Here is a 23,109-nt window from a genome sequence, read left to right as displayed (position 1 = left end):
CAATTGCTTTTCTTTCATCTGGTAGCATCTGTAAAAGTAACAAAGTTACTGTTATTTAAAAGCATAGAAAGATGTGGTGAGTGAAATGTAAATGCTCCAGGCACGGTGAAAAGGCATTTGGGTCAATGGTGCCTGACAACTGACAACTGTAGAGCTTCTTTGAAAGACAAGTCACCCGAGATGAATATTAAAAGCTTAGGTGTCTGCATGGTTCAGATTTCAGGCTTTGTATCTTTGAAGAGACATGGGTAATTCCAGTGTCTGGGAAACTGGTGGAATGATCCCTGATGGAGGTGCTCTGCCTTCAGCTTTTGGGGACTGCTGCTTACAAATCCCCTTATTGTGAAACTTGTTCAGTTGGCCCCTTTCTGCACGTTTCTCCAGAAAGAAAACTGTAAGGGTTAAAGATATTCTTTATCAAAAGTTCCTTGCCTGTACTATGGACCTCATGTATCACTAAGCAGCTGTAACAGAAAACAGGATATAGCATTTTCTCTAAGTGTTCTGTATTGGGGACAAATGTCCATTTGCAGGAGCAGCAGAAAGCCCGCTGCAGGTGCTTTGACTACAGAGGCTGGTGTGGTGGCATCCTTTGGCTCTCTGAAGAGTTGTGTGTAATTCATGAAATCACCCATTTAGCTGCTGTTTACTGAATTATGTGGTGATCTAGAAATCTCTAGTTTTTTTCCAGGCATGGCTGGTAAGAGATACTACTTCTCATGTTACTTTCTGCTCCAGCCTTGTTCCTGCTGTCTTTGGACACTGAGGGTCAAGTAACATTCATTGAACGGTTCCCCTTGAGTGGTACCAAGTGATGCTGCCAGCATAGCCTGGCACAAGGATCACCTGGGCAGAAGAGCACTAGAGACTTGGCCCTCCATAGCCAAGGGGAGGGGTGAGGTGGCATAGCTTCATGGTGCAATGGCAGTGTATCTGACTCCAGATCAAGAAGGTTTTATGTTCAAGTCACGATGGGGTCATGGTGGGGCTCTCAAGGCACTTTTGGTGCTGGCAAGAGGGGCTCAGAGGATGCGTGAGGGTGTTCAGCTTCTCTCTCAGATGAATCTTTTATTTGAGGAGGACCTGTAACTGTGGCTCTTTGGGGTTTCAGGAGAAATTAGTCTGCAATGGTTGTCTGCCTCATTTAGATTACTATCTTGGACCCAATTGTTGCAATAAAGTTGGGTGGTTGGTTTCAGTTTGGTTTTTTTTTTTTTTCCTGCTGCACCCTTTGCTCCCAGTGAAGGCAGTGCAAATTTCTTTTGTTCTGTTTCTATGTGTAGAAGATGTTCTTATGTGTACCACAGATGCTAAATTTATCTCAACAGAAGCAAACCACAAGTGTGCTACAGTGTGTACAACAGAAGTCCTTTGTCCCAGAACAGAGAAAGGAAAAATAGTTTCGGGGTTTTAGTGCTACTGACTCCAGATCACATGGTGGTATTTTAAATCTTGCTGAAGCTATAGTTTCTGTGTCATTTTTCCTTTCTGCTTCCAAGACACTCCACAGCTTCATCAAAAGGGAGAAAAGATGAATTCCGGTGAGACTTGAGACACTGCACTTGCACCCTCACTCATTCTTCAGAGATAAAGGTAGCTCGAGGATTTCTCAAACTGCGTTTCACTTCCTTTGTTGGGTCTGGCTGGGAGGGAGTTAACTTTCTTCATAGCTGCCTGTATGGTGCTCTGTTTGATTTGTGACCAGAACAGTGCTAGGAGTGCACTAGTGCTTGCACAGTGTCAAGGCTTTCTCTGTTTCTCACTCTACCCCCCATCCCAGCAAATAGGCTGGAGGTGGGCAGCATCATGGAAGAGAAAACAGCCAGGACAGCTGACCCCAACTGACCAAAGGGACATGCTGGACCATGCAGCATCACGCTCAGCAATAAAAATGGGCTGGGGAGGTGGGGATTGGAGGATGGGTAGTTTCTTCCAAAGTAGCTGTTTGTCGGGGACTGGCTGGGCATCAGTCTACTGATGGGAGGTGATGAGTGATTGCCTTTGCATCACTTATTTTAAATTGATTTAATTGTTTGCTCCTCTGAAATTTCCTCTGTTGTATCAAAAATGTAATAGCGTGAAGAAGGGTTCATGTATCTCTACCAGCTGTCAGGTTGATTGCTGCTTATGTGGCATACTTGATTTGGGTTTCTTTCTTCATTTGTCTGCGGAGACAGTAGCAGCCCAAGTATAGGGAGGAATCTAATCAGCTCAGCCTATGCGGTCCTGGTTCCCGCTCCTCAGGGCAAAGCGTGCCACTGCTGCCCAGAGATGGGCCTGTAGGCTGTGCACATTTCTCATAAGTCCTCCTTGAAAGTGGAGAGGGAGTTTTTTTGTATGCAGGTGGGTGCTGCACCCATGCTGATACTCAGTGCTCTCTTTACAAAGACCAGCGCAGAAAGAGAAAGTGCTGATGTACAATAAAGCAGTAACTCCTGTTAATGCTATCTTGATTCTGTCCATCAGCTGCAAAACCAGAGACTCAGCAGTGTTTGATGGAGCCAGGAGGCTTCTGCAACCAGCTGCATTAAGGTTGCTTTACAAAATTGAAAGTAGAGAGGACTGCTGATTTAGTGATAAGACATCTTGGAAAAAGTGGCCAGTTTCAAGGTTCTTAGGACTCATTTACTTGTTTTATGAACAGTACAATGAATATTTCTTTTTAATCTCACCATGAGTATAGTTGTAGAATGAGATATAATGTGATAACTGAAGGGAATTTGACTACTGTAGGAATTCACATAATCTTTATGACAGCATTTATTGTGCAGTATGTTTGAGGAGTGACTTGGAACATATCCACACTGTCTTTAGCCTGTGTCTTGCAAGGATTTCCTATACTTCCTTCAGTGCAACAGCATTTTTCTAATGTAGAAGATAGAATGATTTTAATAGTCATCTTTCAAAATCAATTGACGAGCAACAGTCTGGTTAGAAAACCTGCAGCTATTTGTGTTCTGCAGTAAGGTGAAGGTTCGTGTGCTGCAAAACACACCTGTGTGCATGTTTGTACACTGCTAAAACTTGGTAGGTGGCAGAAAGGGTTGCAGCTGAGTAAGGTGCTGCTATGCAGGGAGTAAACAAAAGGCTTCAGAAGCCCTGAAACAAACATTTATTTGTGTTTTCAATCCAACTCCTTTCTGTTCAAGACTCAAAACAAACATTTACAACTGCTGATATAAAACACAAAATAGTGCTTCATTCAGTTGCAGGAAAACCCATCTCATTTCTCCCCTGCTGGATAAGCAGCAGGAGCATATACAAGGAAGGAGGCAACGTGTCTATAGAAGAATTATGTGATGCCCAGGGAAACAAACTTGGAAGGCAGTTGTGCAGCAACCTGTAAGGGTAAATGGATGAATCATCCTTTTTAGCGTAGCTAAAGTTTGCTGCTGCTTTAAGCAGCAGTTCAAGGATGCAGTGTCTGTGCTATCTTCTGGAGAAGGCTCTGAGGAGACCTTATAGCGCCCTTGCAGTACCTGAAGTGGGCTACAGGAAAGCTGTAGAGGGACATTTTACAGGGGCATGGAGGACAGGACTAGGGGGAATGGCTGTAAATTGGAGAGGGGCAGATTTAGACTAGACACAGGAAGAAATTCTTCACACAGAGGGTGGTGAGGCACTGGCGCAGGTTGCCCAGGGAAGCTGTGGGTGCCCCATCCCTGGAGGTGTTCAAGGCCAGGCTGGATGGGGCCTTGGGCAGCCTGTCTGGTGGGAGGTGGGAGGTGTCCCTGCCCATGGCAGGGGGGAGGGTGGAGCTGGATGATCTTTAAGGCCCTTTCTAACCCAAACCATCCTATGATTCTACGGAGCTCCTTGTGGCACCTGTGTGCAGCACTTGCCCAGTGCAATCAATAGGAAAGACTTCCTGATCATTTTGGGTAGATGATGCAAGTGCTACCTCCTTTTTTGATTACCATTTGGGGAAAATAACTCTGACTCGTAAGGAAGATGTGCTGGTTACAGCTGTGTTGCACGTAGTGAAGGAGGGACTGAGGTTCTTGAGAGCTACAGGAATTTCCATGAAGCACAATGGAGTTTCTCATAACTCTTAGGAAAACCCAAGAAGTCAAAGGCAGGGGAGCAAGTTCTGGGACCACGTTTCAAAGCAGTGAGAAGGGAGGGAAGGCTCTATTCTGGAGTGCAGGGTGTCCTGTGCCCTTCCTCCCAGGGTGAGCTGCGAGCAGGCAGCCTGCTCAGTGTCACTGTGCCAGTAGTGATGCCTAAATGCCAGCAAAGAAACTCTAAGACTTGGTTCTGAGTTCTAGAAAGTGAGGACCCATTATCAGGGTTGAACAACATGAGGAGAGATCTCCATCCATTGTGTGCCCCGAGATGAGACGAGAGCTGGGGACAGGATGGATTTCCTGATTAGAATCATAGAATAGTTTGGGTGGGAAGGGACCTTAAAGATCATCTAGTTCCAACCTCCCTGCCATGGGCAGGGACATCCCACTAGATCAGTCTGCCCAGGGCCCCATCCAGCCTGGCCTTTGAACACCTCCAGGGATGGGGCACCCACAGCTTCCCTGGGCAACCTGTTCCAGTGCCTCACCACTCTCATCGTGAAGAAGTTCTTCCTTATGTCTACTCTAAATCTGTCCCTCTCCAGTTTATACCCATTCCCCCCGGTCCTATCCCCACAAGCCTTTACGAACAGCCCCTCTCCAGCTTTCCTGTAGGCCCCCTTCAGGTACTGGAAGGTCGCTGTAAGATCTCCTCTGAGCCTTCTCTTCTCCAGGCTGAACAACCCTAACTCTCTCAGCCTGTCCTGGTAGGGAAGGTGCTCCAGCCCTCTGATCATCTTTGTAGCCCTCCTCTGGACCTGCTCCAACAGCTCCATATCCTTCTTATGCTGAGGATTCTGATTCCAGAAATGGACACAGTATGACAGATGAGGTCGCACAAGAGAGGAATAGAGGGGCAGACATGCTTACATGCATGTGGATATAAAATTTCCCAGAAATTTTATGCATTTCTATTACACTCCAAGGACAGAATTTAATGTTATTATGAACTTCACAACGGTGAAATGTCTTGCTCTGCTGGATCTTTGGAGCCAGCTCTGCCTGACCTTGCGTTAAAGATGGGGAAAGGCTGCAGACAGAGGGGATTGCAGAAGAGACACCTGTTCAGCACAGATCAAACTGCATACCACACGTTGTCATCTTCATAGAATTAACAGTGTGCGGGAAGCACCTTTTTAAAGGGATCTGTTCTGCCCTCCCCTTTCTCCCGCCCCGCCCCCCCCCCGCGCTCTCTCTCTCGGTCTCCCTGCCGCGCGCGCGCACGCGGGGCCGCCGGCGCGGCGGGGGCGGGGCCGGCGCTCATTGGCGGAGGCGCCACTTGTGTCATTGCGGCGTCCCCCGCCGCCCCCCCTCCCCCCGACTCAGCCCCGGTTGCGGAGCGGGGGTGATGGGGGCTGCTGGAGCTCGGGGAGCAGGTGGGAACCCATTTAGGCTCGTTCCCTCCCTCCCTCTCCTCGGGTGGCTCCGTCTGAGCGGGGCGCGGAGGGGGAGCTGGGAGGCACTCTGATAGTAACAGGGGGGCGGAGCGGTCAGGGGCAGCGGAGGGGGGAGGGCAGGGGGACCCGGGGGCATCTGGGGGGAAAGTCCCGGGGCGGCGAGCAGGGGGTCCCGGGGAGACGGAGCGGACAGAGAGACCCGGGGGCGGATGGGGGGAGGGTAAAGAGGAGGTGGACGGGCAGGGGATCCCGAGGACGGAGGGAGAGCGGAGGAGGCAGGGGCAGCCGGGGAGGGGGATTTGGAGCGGGCAGGGTGTCCCGGGGGTGGAGAGGGGGCAAGGAGGGAGGGAGTCCCAAGAAAGGAGCGAGCAGGGGGTCGCGGGGGGACGGAACGGACAGAGAGGCGGCGGGGCACGGGCAGAGGGGGTCCCGAAGATGGAGCGAGTTGGGGGAGACAGGGGCCGCCGGGCGGGGGATTTGGAGCGGGCAGGGGGTCCCGGTGGTGGTGGGACGACAAGGGGACCCGAGAACGGAGGCGAAGGACAGGTAGGGGGTCCCGGGGGCAGGCAGATGTCCCGGGCGGGGCTGCCGAGCTCCTTGCTGAGGCCCCGGCGCTCCCCGCAGGTCCCGTCCCGCAGCAGCGCTGAAGGAGCGGGGCATGGCCGCGCCGGGCCCGGAGTGGGCGCTGGTGCCGCTGCGGCAGGTGGTGTCATGGGGCGCGGCGGGGGCGATGGTGTTCGGCGGCGTGGTGCCCTACATCCCGCAGTACCGCCACATTCGCCGCTCCCAGAACGCCGAGGGATTCTCCACCTACGTCTGCCTCGTGCTGCTGGTGGCCAACATTTTGCGGATACTGTTCTGGTGAGTTGGTTTTACTGCGTCTGCCTGGTGCCCATCGTTCTGGCTTGCTTGCTAGCCGCAAGGCTCTGATTTGGAATATTTTGTAGAATCACAGCATCCCTAGGTTGGAAAAGACCCTTGAGATCATTGAGTCCAACTGTACCTGTGCACTACAAAACCGTATCACCGAGCATCTCATCCACCTGCCTTATAAACACCTCTGGGGACAGTGACTCCACCACCTCTCTGGGCAGCCTGTTCCAGTGCACAAGAACCCTTTCGGTGAAGAAAACTTGAGAAAATGATGTTTCACAGGGAGGTGATCAAAAGGCTGAGGGGAGACCTTATCACTGCCTACAACTGCCTGAAAAGAGGTAGCAAGGTGGGTGTCAGTCTCTTTGCCCAGGTGACAGGCAATAAGACAAAAGGGAATGGCATCAAGTTGCGCCGAGGAGGTTCAGATTACACGTCTGGAAAAATTTCTTCAGCCGAAAGGGTTATCAGGCACTGGCAGAGCTGCCCAGGGAGGTGATTGAGTTACCATCCCTGGAGGTATTTAAAAGGTGGGTAGGTGAGATGCTCGGGGATATGGTTTAGTAGTAGACAGGTACGGTTGGACTTGATGATCTCAAAGGTCTTTGCTAACCTAGTGATTCTATGAAAATCTTAGGTTTCTATAAGTGGGTAAATCCACACTGAGTGAAATGATCTTGGTTCAGGAGCACTGTTACCTTTGCAAGGTCCGATTATTAGTGTTCTGGTTCTGAGATGCAACGTTTTAGCTTGTTGGTAAAGGAGAGAGGTTTATTCTAAGCTAGGTCTTTTTTCTTGCTGACTGTATTTTACATTTCTGTTGCCCCTCTTGCTCCATCCTCAGAATGAAGGGCCTGGTCCTGTATACTTATTCCAGCATCTAGTTGGTATTAATGTCATTGGGACACTTGTCATATGTTCTCGCATTTTCCTTGGATGCCAGCTGGCTTCAGAGGGGTGTTCCCTTCTAGAGGTCCATGCACAACAGCAGATTAAAATATTAGCTTTTTTGATAAGTAGGCAAAAGTTGGTCTACCTTTCAAAGCAAATTCTTTTTGGTTTTAAAATAATTTTCAATATTTGAAAGCAAATTTGTTTCTGCATTTAGATCCCGTGCACCGGACGAAGAAAATATTGTTAGGGTGTAATTTCCATAAATGAATTTTACTAACTTATATTCTTCTTTACTTCATATAATACAGATGCTACAACAGTGGGAAACTATAGAAACCAAAGATGAAATAGTCCAGGAAACAAGTGAAACTAAGAAAATATTCTAAGAACGTTTTGACTACAAAGTGGTGTTTTGTGGTCCTCAAAGAACTGATAGGTAACAGGCTGCATCCTGTTGTTGGTTTCCAGTTTCTTTTTAAAGCTCCTCTGACTCTTTAAGCATAAGGAACTTCCTGGATTCTTCTACAGCAAAATGTAAAATGTAAGTGCTGTTCTGGAGTGGAGAAAATGGGAGCCCTTCTCGGGATCACAGCTGGCAGTCAAATTGAGGAGTCATCACTAGATAAGAGCTACTTGTTCCATTAGATCCATGTTTTCCTGGGTTGAAGCATGTGGAGCAGCTGTTGGAGAAAGTAGAAGGGAACTTAAGGACGTGGCAAGGGGAGGAGAAGTGAAAAGCCCGAGCTGACAGTTTGAGAAACAGAAATTGTCTATTTTTTGTTTCACTGGAGGTAGTTCAAGTGTACAACTGATGGGCACTGGAATGGAGATACTGGCAGTTTCTAGGTAACCCAGGCGAGTACATCTGTTAAATGAGACTTGGACTGTGGAAGAACTGAAAGATCTTTAATTTGAATTGATTTTAAGTATTTGTAGTTGACGTGTAAAAGAAAAAACACTCTGAGTAATGAAAAGTTATAATTTATGTCAATGTTAAAAGATTTGTCAGCATTTCAAAAGAGAGAGAATTTTTGTACTGTGAGTGTTTAAGCCACATGATAGTAGCACTTGCTGACATGTACTGGCTCTGTGTAGGCTCTGGTCATCTTGGAGCTCGGTGTCGGTACCAAATGGCTTCACACAGCACTTGCGTAGGTTTGTTTAGCTACGGGGGGAGTGCAAAGCCTGCAGCTGGCTTGTGGGATGATGGGGAAATGTTGCAGGTGTGAGCCTGCAGAAACCTTTCTGTCTGTACTTATAATTAATAATCTCTTTCTAGTTCTCTTGAACTAAAAGATGGAAAAGAAGACTTGTATAATGATAATTCAGTTTTCCCTGAGAGTGTATTTTGCTTCTCTACTTACAGAGATTAGGCATCTCTGGTAATTCATTATAAACATCAATAAGTCATGAAAGCAGCTCTGAAAGTGAATGTTATCCTCAGGCATATAGGTGATTAAAGGCAGATAGCATAGCAAGAGCCTGTGATATCTGTGAACATGTTTAAAATGCACCATAGAACAGCTTGGCAATTCAATTTTTAGACTAGTTGTTTAATGTCACCTATGGCTGATGTACTGACTGGGACACAGCACTGTAAATGTACACAGCAGAATTATTGTAATTGTGTGTGTAATATTTACTAAAGAGAATTAGAAGGTTTTTGTTTATTTTGTTTATTTGTTTATTTTATTGTTTTAAATTTATTAAATGATTTGATCCTTTCTTACGCTGTAACAGAACAGTAATATTGCGTTGTGTATAATTTTTCCCAATCTGACTTTCAAAGTACCAGTTGATAAGATTACTCCTCCTCTCCTTTAGCAAACTGGTCCAGACCTTAATTCAAGTCTCTTCTGAAAACTTTTACTTGTGTGTAGCTACTGTTTTCAATTGTTTTGTTTATCTTCATTATCTTCTGGTTTTTAAGCATATGGTTTGTGTCAGATTCATCCCTCTTGACTTTCCCTCTACCATGGTCCAAAAATAAGTACTTAAACTTTCAAGTTCCAGTTGTTGCTTTTCAGGCCTTAATTATTGGGGTGGTTCTTTTTTTTTTTAACTTAAAAGATACTTCTGTAATTTGTTTCTGTTGTTACTTTCAGATTTTCTCTAATTTGAATATATTCTTGAATTTGAGGCTTATCTGGTGGCATGGTCTCGGTGGCGTGGTCTTTCAGATGCACAGACAACAGAAACAGACAATTCCTGCCTTTTATGCCATGTTTCCTCTGTATTTTCACTCTTGAATAGTTTTGGTCTTTTTCTTACTCATAACAGACCCAGTCCCACCTTTCCCCTCTGGCTGTACTATACTTTGTTCACCTCAGCTGTGGGGGCAGTTCTCTCATTGCTTATTTGTGAATTGGCAGATTCCACCTTCCTTATCTTGACGGTTTGAGTTTGTTGGGTTTTTTTTTGGATGATGTATGGTTTTGCAATGGGTGAAGTCCGACCTTTTGTCTCCCCTCCAAATATTTAGTTCCAAATCTTGGCTTGTTTTATGTGTCAATAGAGTTGCAGTTGATGGATTGAACTGTGACAGTAACCAATGAACAACGTACTGAGATCAAGGATAACAATCCTGTTTCCAGTTACCTGTTTCACAATTTCTCCTCCTCCAATTAGAGTCTCCAATGGCAAGCCATCTTTTTAAAATTCAGAAGACTCAGTGCAATGCATCTACTCCCTGTCTTCCTCTCATCTAATCTCATAGTTTCAGAGTGTGCTCAAAGAACTTCTTTTTGTTAGTGACATATTATCCATTAAGTCATTTTTCATGTTTCTGTTTCACAGTCTCAAAATGTCATCTTTAAAGAGACATTTCTGCTTTTAGTTATATGTGTTTGGTTTTGCAATAACAATGCATATAACTCATATAACAATGAGTTATATGCCAGAACTTTGTGGAAAAGCAGTGGGTGAGGACTGGTCTGCAAGGATGAAAACTGCATGTGGATAGCAATGGGCATGGCTTTTTTTCAGGAAAAAGAAAATAGAAGTTTGGCTGTGCAAACTTATGCTTCAGTGTGTTGATTGATTGTGAAGTCTTTGGCCCTTTTAAAGAGGATTCTGAAAAAAGAACTTTTGGAAAAGTAGACAGTCTGTGCTCATAGCATCGCATATGGCAGTCTCTGTTTACCAGTGTGAAAGTCAGATTTTGTGCTATGACTAGACTTGGTATCAAGTTTAGCTTTATTTTTAGTAATAATCTATTGTTATAATTTTATATAATGCTTCAAAGCAGCTGGCATGTGCTGGTAATGCACACTCGCAGCCCAGAAGGCCAACAGTGTCCTGGGCCACATCAAAAGAAGCATGGCCAGCAGGTCAAGAGAGGTGGTTCTGCCCCTCTATTCCTCTCTTGTGAGATCTCACCTGGAGTATTGTGTCTGGTTCTGGAATCCTCAACATAAGAAGGATATGGAGCTGTTGGAATGGGTCCAGAGGAGGGCTGCAAGGATGATCAGAGGGCTGGAGCACCTTCCATACAAGGACAGGCTGAGAGAGTTGGGTTCTTCATCCTGGAGAAGAGAAGGCTCGAAGGAGACCTTATAGTGACCTTCCAGCACCTGAAGAAGGGGCGTACGAGAAGGCTGGGGAGGGACTTTTTACAAGGGCATGAAGTGACAGTACTAGGAGAAATAGCTGTAAATTGGAGAGGGGCAGATTTAGACTAGATGTTAGGAGGAAAATGTTTACAGTGAGGTTGGTGGGGCACTAGAACAGGTTGCCCAGGGAAGCTGTGGAAAAAGTTACACAGGAAAAGTTACACAGTTCCTCCTTTTTATAAATGCCAGAGAACAATGGTAAAATCTCTTCTGTACAGAAAGTAAAGGTGAAAGTAGAATTTTGTATGTCTAAGCAAGAAACTTGTTTTGGGTGCTCCATAGAGTCCTGCAAGTTTGTGTGTGAAGGAGCATCTCTCATATCAAGAGATCCAGTTGTAAAACTAGTTTGTTACTTGTTCCTCTTGCTGATTAAATTCTGCAATTGTATGGGCTGTCTTTCAAGACCACTGCTGTGCTGCTTCACTGTCTGTCATGGCCCTCGTAGTGTGTGCAGTATCCTGCATGCTTTCTATCTTGCCTAGAATCTCTAACTTTGTAAAGAGCTGGGAAAGTCAACCCGGAGTGGTGAGGCCTGTAGTCACTGTTGGTTTCCAGTCTTGCGGTGAGCGGCTTGCTTTTGTGAGCTGTGGCGGTGCTGTGTCAGGCTTGATCCTGTACAGGCAGGTGACGGCCAGTGGCCCTGCTTGGAAGTGGAACTGCCTGGGACAGCAGCCAGCAGTAGAAGCTGGAATGGCAGCTGGGGAAATAGGAGACAGTGCAGTCAGGGTGATGGTAGTCTGGTTGTACCAACAACAATCAGTTTCTTTTTAGAGATATCCTAGGGAAAGAGATAAGCAAACTTTTTGTGTTTGGTCTGGTTTAGACTTCTTTTGCACAACTGGCAATTGCTGTTTTGAGTAGGCTCAGAACTGGAATAGCAGGATTATTGCGACAGTTCAGTCATACTGATGGAATTACCTAGTTTTCTCAATGACTAGTTTGTTGTCTCTGCTCTGGCACTTCTGTCTTCATCACTCTGAAAATGCTTTAATCGCTTTAAGGCTGTTGAAATACTCATAGCATGTCAGCCCCTCCCCATCTTTATTTGCGCATTTAACTAGTACAGGAAAAAGAGTTCCTCTGTTTTTACAGTATTAAATAAACAGTGAAAAACTTTGTGTCCTTGTCTGACATGTGATGTCTGAGTTCCCAGAGTCTTCCAAATATCATGGTTGTTCACTTTGCCACATACCATTGTAGTTGTGGGGTGAAAATGGAGAATAATGCTCATGACGCCTTCATCCCTAAGACTTCAAAGTTGTTCTTGTCAGTGAGCCTGTTATAGTATCCTAAGGCTCTTAATCTTTCTCTCATAATCTACTTAAATGTTCCTCCCCTCCTGGCTCCTGCCTTGGCAAAGATAGGAATAACATCTGTGAGGCAGAAAGTAAGCAGAACACGTAACAGAACGCTCTCCATGCAGGACTTGCACTTCGCAGTGCTCCTGGCTCAAGCTGGCTTCAGGACTCTTAAACTGGGTTGGTGTTGCCTTGGCAGTCACTAAATATCAATGCAAAGTAGGGTAAGCAGCTTGGAGTGATATTTGTTTCCATGATCTTGAGCAAAATGAGTGTTCTGGCTTTACTTTTAAGGTTTCAAGGAACCCAACAGTGGTCCTTGACACTAGTATTCCTTACAGCGGTGTTGTCCAGGTAGTGTGGTGTAGGCAGTCTCCTGCTTACTCTGCCTGTTAGTTGTGGTTGTGTTGCCTGTGAGACTCAGTTTGGGGATTGGTCTTTGGGAAGATATAATTCACATGAGTATGTGCATCACCCTTACTGTATTTGGCTGGAGGATTGAAAAAAAAAATAATCTTCAGGGGTTATGTATTGCTTGAAGCCCCTATAAAAATTTTTGAATTTCCAGTCTACCCGTTTTGAGTTTTGTTTTATTTTTTTTCCTGGTTCTTTAGTTCTTAAGGGGTAGACGATCTGCAGCAACGTTTCCAGTCCTGTTTCCAGTAAGGCTATGGTGGTGGCAAATTGTGGTGATCAAACAGCAGATGGCCATGCTGATGTGTGTTTGTAGTGGGTGGAGGTTTGTACTGCAAGCAATACTTTTGTGAGGCACCCATTACTGAATGGCCAATAATCTCATCAGCAGGGAAAAAGTGACCTTTTGTTGAACTGCACTGGATTTACAGTCATAATAATAGCTTTTAGTTTATTGTGCTGCTAGCTCAGCTCCTTTTAAATGCATTACTGTATTTTTACATGCAAATGCATTTGTAATTGGAGATTTTTTTTCTCAGTCTGATGTAAACAATTTTAACTGTTCTGTAATTCTAAGGAAGTCTTTCCCGTGTTCTTTTCCTCATTCCCTCAATAAGAGACAAATATAACAGTAGTGAATTTGGTTATTCAGGGGAACTTGGCCACAGCCAGCAACATGGGCTGAAATGAGCTTTAGGATCATGGACATGGGCCATAGGCAAGGCCAAACTTCTGTTGTTTTGCCCTACAGTTTTTGTGTAGTGCAGTGAAGGCTTTATCCAGAGCACATTCTGCTTGTGATTACGTGCACTAATTGTGTTCTTTATTTCCTTCCTTGTAATGTCCTCCAAATTTGTTAGGGTAATGGCTCTCGTGTGGCTCACCAATCGAATCCGTTGATGGTAGGAAGAAGTAGAGGACCAGGGTATACACAAATGCTATTCTTCCAGTAGCTACCAGTGGAGTCTCTGGCCATGGTGTGGAGGCTGAAGGTGGTGTACTTTTCCTTAGCTGTACGCAGTTAGGCAGGAAATAGTTGGACATTTTCATTGGTGTGGGCTGCTTTGCTGTTCTGCACAGGAGGATTCCCAAGGAAGCTAGTCAAGGGCTTTCTAGTCTCTTTCTTGTGCCTTACTAGTTGACTCGTAACAAAAAAATCTCTCTCTAGTGAAATAGCTATAGTGGAAATACAGTGAGAGAGTGTGATGGTGAACCTTGTTTTTTAGTAACACAGAGCTCTGCCGTGAAAGTAGCCCAAGCGTAAGGAATAATGTTTTGCCAGGGTTCAATAGAACATGAACTGTCAAGAAGGCAAAGATTGCCATGCCTATGAGGCTGAGGTCTCCAGCAGCACAGTGTGCTTAGAAAATGGCCTTAGTAACTGTGCTATAAGGAAATTTAGAAAGCCTGTGTGCCATGGACTGGAGGCTGAAAGAGTCAGGGAGCACAGCAATGTGCTTTCACCTTCCTCAGCATCTCAATGTTCAAGGCATAAAACCTGGCTGAAGTGAGCACAGAGAAGCAGCTCACTGCACTGTGTGCAACCTTCCTATTTAAATTTTTTTTTTTTTTAATTTTATATAGTTGGAGGGCTGTATATGAAAAGCTTCCACCCTTTAGCTCTAGTGCACTTATTTAGCGTTTCTGGTGAGGATTGATGAACTTTCATCAAGTAATGCAGGAAGAGAAACTTGGAGCATCACCAGTCTCAAAGGGTTTAATTTTCCTGTGACAGAACCTTGTGCAATTACATATGAGTAAACTCTTCTGTCAGGATTGGTCACAATCCAAGTTCACCTCTGCGTTATGTGTAGCAAGGGCTCAGTAATCCCCACCAAGCATCATCTGTGAACAAGCACAAGTTAAATTTGAGGCAAGGTGGAAGGCAGGGGAAGACGAATCATGTGTTCAGTTCTCACATCTTTTGGCATTCCTTACTTCCCCCACTGTTGGTCCAAATTGGACACAAATTCATGAATTCATTGTTGTGTTCTGCAGACCTTGTCTTTCCACTCAGAGGTCTAGAGGTAGACAAAACATAATACCTTTTTTCCCCCCCTGAAGGGCAATGTTATATTAGATCTAGCAAGCTTATACCTGTGTGTGTATATTTCCTCATAGGACAGGTGCTATTATTTTTATAACTTCATAGTAAAATTAAAAAAAATGGGGAGAGGTAAGTTTTGAACAGAATTTCTTGTGAAATTTACAGAAGGTGTATGTGGAAAGGACACGTAACTGGTATTAATGTGGCATAACACTCTGATCTCTACTGCCTTGACTGCTCCATGAATCTGCTTTTCCTTTGAGAATAATAAATTTGCTGCTGGCTTTGGAAACAAACACTTAAGCTTCTGGTTTCAGAATTTCTAGGATCAGTCTACAGGAATGTTGTAACATAGTTCTCAGATGCTCTTGCAAGTGATTTGTGACTGAGCTACTGCATGCGCATTTAGATTTGGCTGATGACTTTCTCTTCCTCAGCCTGCTGCTATTAGGATTTTCTTTCAGCTGCTTAGATAGGATCAAAAAATGAAAATAAGTGAGTACATCACTTGTCATCTTTGAGATGTTTTTTACATTTTGTTTTCCTTTTTTTTTTAGGTTTGGAAGACGTTTTGAATCCCCTCTTTTGTGGCAAAGCATTATCATGATCTTTACAATGTTACTGATGCTGAAACTGTGCACTGAAGTACGTGTGTCCAACGAGCTCAACATAAAACGCCGCTCTTTTGCAGGTTAGTGACAGGAACTGACTTTTCCAAGGAGAATCTTTTTGAAAGGATGGTCCATTGTATTTTGGACAGGAGTTCTGTCTGCAATCCTATCTACTTGCTTGATAATTCAAGGTAGCAGCTCCTGAGCTGCTTTTTTGAAACTGCTTTTCCAGATAAATGTGTAAAGCTGTAGTTTTATTTCAGACAGGTCTTGATTCAGTCTAGAAATCATTCTCCTTAACGTTTCACACTGTCCACTGAATACAGAAATGACTGTTAAGCCATTGTGCTAGCCTAGATTTTTTTTAAGATCTTGGCCAGCATAGGAAGTTTCCTTCTGCTGTACTTTCTACTAAGTTCTTAGGTATGATCATACATTGTTATCTGAAACTTTATTTTGCAATTGCAAACACTTGCTTTTGTACATAATTTATTTTCTGTTTATTGGAGGTGCTGTCATACCATAGCTGTGAAACTGTCTTTTTGTATACCACTTTCTTGAGCTATAGTGTGGGATTAGTTGGGATTTATGGGAATTTTCACATTTTTTATTTTGATTATTTGTTAGTTTTTAGGCTTTGATATTTTCAGTGGAGGCCACAATATTCTTTATTTATTGAAATAGTCAAACCTTGTGAAAAGTCCCTGCTTTTTTTTCCACTTAAGAAATGTGAGAGTGGTAGTTTTTGTGTTTCTCTGACTTTGACATACAACATTTTATGTTACTGCTTATTAACAACAAGAACAGAATTAATGCTGTCAGCTTTTTATCATTTGTTTTGCCAATATGGATGTATAATTTATTCTCTCCATCTGTTCTCTTCCCTCACTCCCTGAAAATTGAGGATCTGATCCGGTTCCGGATCTTCATAGCCATCATTAGAAGGCAGCAGCTACTGGCTGTGTAGTAGGGTATTTTATCTTAATAGCTCAGGAAGCAACTTCCATTCCTGCTCATTGTGGAGTGGAGTGTGGAACTACTCAGGTAAGTGAATTCATGTGGAGGAGGAGATGCGCTCCAGCTCCCAAACACAAGCTGCTGTTCACTAGGTTTGTTAGTCTGGCAGGATGGATGACTTCAAAACTACTTCCAGTCGGATTTAGCAGCAGTTAAAATCTCAGAAGCATTTGAGGGGGGCACATATGCTTTTGCCCTTCTTTGATCTCTGTGCTAGCATTTTGTGAAGTGGCAGAAATGTTTCTCTGTTTGCCCTGTCTGAGGGAAAATTGTCCCTGTGCATGTTTACACACACATTCTGGCAGGCTCCTTTGGTAGCCTTTGGACCAGAAGGGAAGCTTTTCAGTTTAGTGTATTGCTCTCTTTAAACAACTCTCCCTGAAAGACATACAGTCTCCTAAAGAATAATCCCTTACCAGGTGACTGGCAACTCCTCAAGGTTGCATTGTGTCATTTGATCCTTTGTCCTGAAACTCAGCTTGTCATGTGTTTAATTAGCTACACGGACTGATTTTACCTGATTGTGGACCTTTATTGCTTTGCTTTCATCAGAAGGCTTGCATCTTCCCACAAACTTTGAGAACAGCAAAAATCTTTTTTAACCTGTGATTGATTTTCAGTAAGAGCAACTATAATGTGATGGCTTGGAATAAACATATAAATGCATACAAAGCTTCTTTCAGGTGAGGGAGAAACATAGGTTTGTATTTCAAGCACAATATGAGTAGGAGTTTCCATGTTTCTAATTCTACTCCTAATCTTATCTCTTAAGTTTTATGGTGATATAGCCAAGCTGATAAATCTGTGTACTTACTTTCTTTCCTCATAGCTTACTGGGACAGTAAGAAGCTAGGTTTGAAGTCAGTGTTTTTGATTAACCTTTCAGAATCCTGAGGGAAGTTGTGCAATTTCTATATGATTATATAATTATTTTTCACATGGCTGATCTTCAGTTTAAACATTTTTTTCTTTTTTAATTTCTATATTCCCTTTCAGTGTTTCTGCAACATAATCCAAAATAGTTAGGAAATGCAAATCGAAAATAATTTAGAATATTTCAGTGGAAGGGAGTTTGCTGTTTCATTGTATTACTATTAAATGTTGTGTTTGCCCCCCAGTCACACTAGTTCACCACTGTTTTGAGTTACGTTGGAATTGTCTTTTATATCTTTTGATTTTATTATTCTTACAGTTAAGGTCCCTTTAGTAATAACTTGTTCAGAAGGAATCTACTTAAAATTTCTTGAAGTATTAAGGTGCAGTCTCTCCTAGTCTTGAGAAGCTTGTTCTGTATTCTGTAGCCTGTTTTGTGGTGCTACTGGGTTAAAGTACATGTCAGTAGCAATTCAGAACATAGACATAAAGCCATTCAGTTGAAATGCTTGTACTTCCATTTATAAGGTAACTAACATATCATGAAAAATACTATCTCCTTGGTCTCTTTCCAATAATGTTTGATTATTTCTTGTAGGGCCTATATACAGAATTTATTAGGAAAACTTGCAACATCTTTTATTTTTTCCTCTCAGTTACTTCTCAATTATGGGAGTCTTTTAAGTGAAAGTAAGTTGAAAGTGCTGGAGCCCATCTTGTACTGCTCCTGCCTTTTCTGACTTGTTCTGTGTACATAAAGTTTATCTTTCAATTATGTGTATTGATTGAAGACAGAGTAAATCCTCTTTATATATACAATTGTTTTATTATTTTTAAAACTTTGACTATTTAGCCTGTTATTAACTATTCTGAATTGGGGGGGGGGAACCTCAAAACAAGAAAAACAAGAAGAAACCAAAAAACTTGTAACTTTATTTTAAAACCTCCAGTGATAGGACAGTTCTCTCTTCTGCATATGAATACTTTGAAAGCTGTGTGAAGGTGTCTTTAGATCGAACCAGCAGGCATGAACAGTGCCTCCTCATCTTTTATCCTTCATTTAACACCATTTTAATTGCATCTTGGATGCTTTAATGGACATCTTCTGGTACAATTGTTGTGGTAAGAATAGCTCTCCTTATGGAATGGTGGGTATGCTGTGTGTTGTTAGCTCAGTACAGAAAGGCTCAAGGTTCAGTGGTAGTTTCTTTTGTCATAGTTGTTTTTTGTTCAAAGTGCTGCAATATTTCTGGGGTGTGATGATGATACCGTGCTAGAAAGCTAAATATTGAAAAGCAAAAGATGCACGTGCCTTGTCCTGCTTTCAGCCTCCTCTTGATTCTTGAGTCAAGATGCTCACCGATACAGACAGTTAAAAACATCTAGTCACTCTCTAAAATGCTGGCAGACCAGAACAGTCTCTTCATGCTCTTAGAGAGACAAAGATTTCAGTTATACCCAAGACCGTGAGAGATTTTGAGCACCCTGAATGTATGAACGATACTGAAAAGCAGTGGACAGCATTTGTTAAAAATGGGAGCTTGGATGTCTTCTCTTACTATGCTACAGCCCAGACTCCCTAAGTAGAACATTGCCTCTTGTATTTTTACATGAACTATTTCCCTCTGGTCATTCATCCAGTTTTGTCTTCCTTCCAACTGCTGGTTGTTTTAAGCTGCTTTATAAATTACATCTTATTATAGCACTCTGATACCTTGAAGAGCTCTGTTTTTGGCACTGGAAAGCCCTCTTGTGTAATACATGATTTTCAGATGGCAGAGCAAGGCTAGAGTGAAAAAAAATTAGCATGCAGAATGGTTGCAGATGGAGTCTACTCTGCCTGTCTTGGTATGATTGGCTTAAGCTCAGGCTTTTTGAAGCTGTTATAGAACAGCATTTTCCAAAGGAAGCAAGGCAGCTGGATTGTCCTAGCTGATTATATGTGCATATCTACACTCTGTGTCACTGAGGTAATGACTTGTTTTTTGCTGTTCACAGAAGGTATATAAAGCAAGAGTTAAGCTGTTTCCCTGTTTTTAAGCCTTCATTTTCTCCCCTTAGGTACATTGCTGTTGGGTTGTGCATTGAGACTGTTTTGGGACTTCCTAGTGCTCGACTCTATCTTAACATCATGGGGGCTCCTTGTGGAAAGCATGGCGACTAAAATTTCTGGCATGTTTTGTTTTGGCTATTTTTTTTAATAGGCAAGGAGTGTACTAACTGAACTAAATTGTAACTAGAAGACCCACTGTTGCATTTAATCATACAAGTATTTTGTTCTTTTCCTTCCTTTCACCCCCCCCCCAACATATTTTGGTGTAGCTGCAGATAGTAAGGATGAAGAAATCAAAGCACCTCCCAAGAGATCCTATCTGGGTACGTACTGTACAAACCCATTCTGCATAAGTTATGTTCTCTCAACTACATATTTCATGCTTTGCTATATTTTGTAACCATTTTTAGAAATGAGTGCATGATCACTTCTACAGGAGAATGTTTCCATTACCTTTTTCTTGACATACTAAGCTGGTGCATATTATTTTTTAATTTACCCCTACCCACTTTTAACTTCCATTGAGGAAAAGATGCTTTCAGCTGTATTTCAGAAACCATTTTTTTTTAAGACAGTTTTAAATTACTGCATTGTGATATCTTCCTTTTCCTTCCCAAGCCAGACAAGCAAAATATTACATGATTTGGGGATCCATGTCTTGCGATTCATATTTCCTCCTTTTCTAGCTCTGGCTTTGGGGGAAAGTAAGAAAATACAGAGAATCTTTCAGCATTGTTCAGAATGCTAGATAAGAAATTTTCCCCAACACTTGATGTTCAGGCAAAATACCTGCATCCTTGCAGAATTTTCTGGCTTGTTAGGCTCTTTCATTAGAACAGCCTCAAAATAGTTCCTTGAGAATTAGTAACACTTAAGGTGAGAGTCTCCAATATTCCATTTCAGATTTGGAATTTCTGTTCTTTAATTTGCCTAAGGAAGGGGAGATATTAGGTGCAAACCAGCTTTGCAAGTGTTTTTCAGTTCTTAGTGATTTGGAAAGGCAGTGTTAATTAAGTCATGCTAATTTTGTTTAAAATTTGTAGGAGTGTATCACATTGAGGAGGTTATAACCTGCGACTAGAGACAGAGCAGTTCCCCAAGATGCTAGCTGTGCTCGGTTTCTCGAGTTAGTAAGGGAGCAACTGAAAAAATACAGGGTGAAGAGGAATATTACTGGTGCAAAAGAGTTGCTTCTTCTGTGTTTTGTCAACACCACACAGTTAATAAACTGGAGTTAGCTCTGGAGAAACACTGCCAAAGAGTGATATTACCCAAATGCTTCCTTGAAGCTGTAAGACCATTCCTGCTAAGGATAACCAGACTCTTTTTTAATGATTCATCTTCTGGATCTTCTCTTCAGATTTAGAGGCCAAAAATGCAACACTCTGGGAAATTTGCCTTTATTTGCTCTGATACCAGTATTTTGCAAAGCACCTTTTCCTTTTGTTATTTTTTTTTTCTGGGGTGTGGTATCAAACAATTTTGGTTTCTGTTTGTCTTTAATTCTGGTTGGTAGTCATTCTCACTGACTTTGCAACACTAACCAATGGAATGTAAACTTCAAGCAGTCCTGTCTGCCTTGTGCCTATAATTCCTGTTGTCCTTTACTAGTATTCAGCAATGCTTTATGTGCAGTGTCAAAGCTAGAAACTGTGCTCCTAGTTATGACTGAGCGGATTATTTAAAAACACTTCAAGTGGTTAAAGTGAAACAGAAATAAGTGACTTAATGGTGACCTTTTTACTCATTTCAGTTTTTTTTTCTTATCTTCTTTTAGTTAAAAAGTCGTTTACTTGGTAGTTTTGATAGGTTAAAAAGGTTGAGGTTTGTGGAAGAAAAGCAAACTCATCCAACTGGTTTAAGTCTGAAACATTTGGTTAATAAATATTCCTTGAAGTTCCATTTTGGAATTGCTTAGCAAATAGGATGGATTGAATTAATGATTAAGGAACAAGACAGTCTTGCATTACTACTGAGAGGGTGGGCAAGTCTGTTGAAACTTGATAATTCTTCCTAGTGTAAACAAAAGTCAGAAATGTGTTTGAGTGTTTATGTATAATGACATGCAGAACTATGTCCTGTTTGGTTTAAAGAGTGGGATGCATGGGTGCTTTGTATCAAAGCATGTCATACTTCAATCTACAGAGGGCTTAACTGAGCTATGTCTGTCAGTTTCTGCTGTTTTATTGCAGCTCTGGGGAATCTAGCTAAGAGGTTAGGTAGGGGGGAAGTATTTGTCACTTAGATATGGCAGTATATTCTCCAATTTTAAGGAGTTTGATTAAGCCTTTATTCAAGAAGAAAAAGGCTTTTTCATTTCCCTGTTTATTCAGCTGCGCTGTAAAAAATGTTCTTCAGAATGCTTTTAGGATTCAGAAAACCATTGTATTACTTTATTTTTTCAGTTACATAGAAATGCTCTGTATATTGCATTGTAGTAGATTGACTATCTATGAACACTGTTGTTGTACAGCTGTTGAATTGTTATCTGAAAATGTACGGTCTACCAATAAATATCAAGTGAACTTTTTAGAAATAGTATTGAGGCGTTTGTTTGATGCCTCTTTGAATAGGAATTGAGCTCCTGCTGTGCTCACAGAGATTGCTTTTAGATTTGTTTTATTGTCTGTAATCCAACAAACCACTTAATGCCACTTGTTTCCACATGTGATTTGGAATAAGCCTTTATCTGGCACATGACTCTGAAAACTGACTTTTCTAGTAGTCACTGCTGAGTGGAGTTGAGGGTGTCGGGGAGAGTTGCTGCAGTTTCACTGACCTAAGTAAGATAAAACATAATTTACAGTATGGTGGGCCCCAGAGTGTAGGGTTTCTGGTTTCATACAGAAATAGTCATTCCCCTCTTTTTACAGGCAAAGGAAGGATTAAAAAGGATCAAGTAGCTCCAGTTCTGAAGGAGTAATACTTTATTCCCTATGTTTTCTAATGCAAATGTCTAGTTCTACCTGCTACCTGCTAGCATTTGATGGCTACTGCTGAGGCTGAGCAAGGCTGAGTGATGTTTATTGTTTTGAGTTTTTTTTTTCTTGATGAGGGTTTTTAGAACAAATGTGGATAAAATAATGTCTTAGTCTGTTACACTAAATACAAGTTTCCTATGTATGTATTTTTGAGTCCTGTGACGCGTTGGAGATTGTTAGGCCAGAAGTAGGCAAAAACATTAAAGGCGGCATTGCTCCAAAGAGGCTATATCTTTTGAAGCTTTTTAAATTGGTCTCATTGGTGTGGCAGGTAAGTCTCAAAGTGAATGTGACTTCATTTTTTTCCAAGTAGATGTCTGAACCTCTTGAAGGACACTTCTGGTAGATCACAAGGGTTTGTTCTTCCTTCTCTGAAGCTGGTTTTAAAATGTGCTGTATTACTGAATGCTGACTTTGCTTTTTAGCCTGAACAAAAAGTTATCCAAGTAACATTAAGTTTTAAAACAGTAGTAATTTAAAATGACAAAAACTTAGATTCACCAATACCCGTTGCAAGAAATATTTTAAAACTGCATTTTTTTAGTTAGGGGAACAATGTAAAGTGTCTGTGTAGCTAATTTCACAGAGTTAGTATTTGAAGAATAATGAGAGAAAATAGTGATGTGAATTAAGCAGGTGCAGTCATCTGCTACCTGGTTTCCACTGGCAGTGTGACAGCTTAGTTAAATAACTGCACTTTCATCTCTTTTTTGTCTGCACTCAAGCAGGAGTTGGCTTCTGATAAATTAGGTGTTGGCATACTCTAGAACAGCACTAATACCTTACATGTGCTGTGAAGGATGTTAAAAATATTATTTAAATCAGCTCTCTGGTTCCCTCTGTTCATTGTGTTGGTCTGTTTGCATTCAGCCAGGGGTGTTCTGGCTTGCAAACATGCAGACATGTGCTGTGATTTTTCCACAGGTTCTTTGTAAATAATGTAGACAGTGCACTTCTCTGTCCGGGCGTCAAC

At 42.4% G+C, this 23,109-nt stretch overlaps 1 protein-coding gene across 1 annotated transcript in view; it reads left to right on the top strand.

The window, feature by feature from the left end:
* The first annotated feature begins 5,661 nt into the window (after positions 1-5,661).
* Positions 5,662-23,109, top strand: part of SLC66A2 (solute carrier family 66 member 2) — a 58,035-nt gene continuing 40,587 nt past the window's right edge. The window contains 4 exon segments of the mRNA XM_054060822.1: positions 5,662-5,684; positions 6,089-6,325; positions 15,159-15,292; positions 19,425-19,478. Coding sequence (XP_053916797.1) covers positions 5,674-5,684; positions 6,089-6,325; positions 15,159-15,292; positions 19,425-19,478 — 436 coding nt within the window. The 5' untranslated portion in view covers positions 5,662-5,673.

This window comes from Cuculus canorus, chromosome 2 (genome assembly GCF_017976375.1).
Source record: "Cuculus canorus isolate bCucCan1 chromosome 2, bCucCan1.pri, whole genome shotgun sequence".
Taxonomy (NCBI): domain Eukaryota; kingdom Metazoa; phylum Chordata; class Aves; order Cuculiformes; family Cuculidae; genus Cuculus; species Cuculus canorus.
This window is presented reverse-complemented; position numbering and strand designations above follow the sequence as displayed.